The sequence below is a fragment of the Rhincodon typus genome, unplaced genomic scaffold (genome assembly GCF_021869965.1).
Source record: "Rhincodon typus isolate 14 unplaced genomic scaffold, sRhiTyp1.1 hic_rhity00013434, whole genome shotgun sequence".
In the NCBI taxonomy this organism is placed as follows: domain Eukaryota; kingdom Metazoa; phylum Chordata; class Chondrichthyes; order Orectolobiformes; family Rhincodontidae; genus Rhincodon; species Rhincodon typus.
The window spans coordinates 745-2,708 of record NW_025979072.1 but is presented as its reverse complement, the minus strand read 5'-3'; the positions used below and the strand labels follow the sequence as shown (position 1 = coordinate 2,708).

Genomic DNA, 1,964 nt, shown 5'->3' with positions numbered 1-1,964 from the left:
CGGAGAGAGAGAGGGAGGGAGCTGTTGCGGTGGGTGAAGGGTGCGGGCGGGGGGATAGTCTGTACGATGCGGTGGGTTAGTTGCTGGTTATTCCGTGTCTATAGATAATCAGTGAGGAACAGTTCCGCCAGCTGGAGAAGATTAAAACCATCGGCAGCACCTACATGGCCGCGTCAGGGCTCAATGACTCCACCTACGACACGGTCGGCAAGTCCCACATCATGGCTCTGGCTGACTACGCTACCCGGCTCATGGAGCAGATGAAATACATCAATGAACATTCCTTCAACAACTTCCAGATGAAGATCGGTGAGGGCACTCGCTCACACACACACTCACTCACACTCACACCCACTTACACCCACTCTCACACACTCACACCCACTCACACCCGCTCTCACCCGCTCTCACCCGCTCTCACCCGCTCACACCCACTCACACACACACTCACTCACACTCACACCCACTCACACTCTCACTCTCTGTCACTCACACACGAACATTCACACTGACACACACTCTCTCACACACACACACACACACACACACACACTCACTCACTCACACACATTCTCTCACACTCACACACACTCTCTCACACTCACGCACACACTCTCACTCACTCATACACTCTCACTCACTCATACACTCACATTCACACTGACACACACTCTCTCACACTCACTCACACACACACTCACGCACAATCACATGCACACTCACACACTCAAACACACACTCAATCACGCACACTCACACACACACACACTCACGCTCTCACACACTCCCACACTCTCCCACATCCTGACACACGCACTCACACAGTCTCTCTCTCACACTCGACTCCATACACACTTGCAGACGCACACACTCTCACCTTCAACTCCACACTCTCTCACTTGAGTCCACACTGACACTTACACTCACACATACACACTCAACTCCACACCTACACACACCCTCACACACACAATCAAATCAACACACACACACACACTCCATTACACTCACACAAACTCTCTCAATCACATAAACATTCACTCTGTCTCCCACATGCACACCCCCTCTCGCCCGTGCCCCCTCTCGCCCGTGCCCCCTCTCGCCCGCGCACCCTCTCGCCCAAGACATTAATCTGACCCTCTCCCTTCCGCCCTTCTCCTGTAAACCCTGAAATGCGAGAGCATGGTTTGGAAAACTGGGTTGTGCTGGTGTGGGGGTGTTTCCCCAGTATCAGAGGGGCCAGCCTCAGCACACGTTCCCCGAGACAGTACCGTGTACACGCGTGGCCACACTACAGCGTGTGGGATCTTGCTGTGCTGTGTCAGTGCAGCCAAGCCACAGTGACCTTGGGTGGTGACTGTGTGTCTGCTGTCCCCTCCCAGGATTGAACATTGGGCCAGTGGTGGCAGGAGTGATCGGTGCCCGAAAACCTCAGTACGACATCTGGGGGAACACTGTCAACGTAGCCAGCCGCATGGACAGTACCGGCATTCCCGACAAGATCCAGGTACTGCGCAACGCGAGGTGGGGCTGTATACGGGAGGCAGGGTGGGCCATGGGCCAGTGAGTGTTTTACACACAGGCTGGGAGTGTGTTACACCTGACAATACGCGGGCCGGGAGTGTGTTACACCTGACAATACGCAGGCCAGGAGTGTGTTACACCAGACAATACACAGGCCTGGAATGTGTTACACAGGATAATAGACAGGCCGGGAGTGTGTTACACTTGACAATACGCAGGCCAGGAGTGTGTTACACAGGATAATAGACAGGCCGGGAGTGTGTTACACCTGATAATACACGGGCTGGGAGTGTGTTACACCAGACAATACACAGGCCTGGAGTGTGTTACACAGGATAATAGACAGGCTGGGAGTGTGTTACACCTGACAATACGCAGGCCAGGAGTGTGTTACACAGGATAATAGACAGGCCGGGAGTGTGTTACACCTGACAATACGC

The 1,964-nt window shown here is 53.9% G+C and overlaps 1 protein-coding gene across 1 annotated transcript in view; it reads left to right on the top strand.

Annotated features, from left to right (window-relative positions):
* Window positions 1-1,964, top strand: part of LOC125482609 (adenylate cyclase type 6-like) — a 6,217-nt gene that overhangs the window by 3,515 nt on the left and 738 nt on the right. Inside the window, exons 3-4 of the mRNA XM_048594713.1 lie at window positions 105-309; window positions 1,383-1,507. Of these exons, the coding sequence (XP_048450670.1) occupies window positions 105-309; window positions 1,383-1,507 (330 nt within the window). The remainder of the gene's footprint in view (window positions 1-104; window positions 310-1,382; window positions 1,508-1,964) is intronic.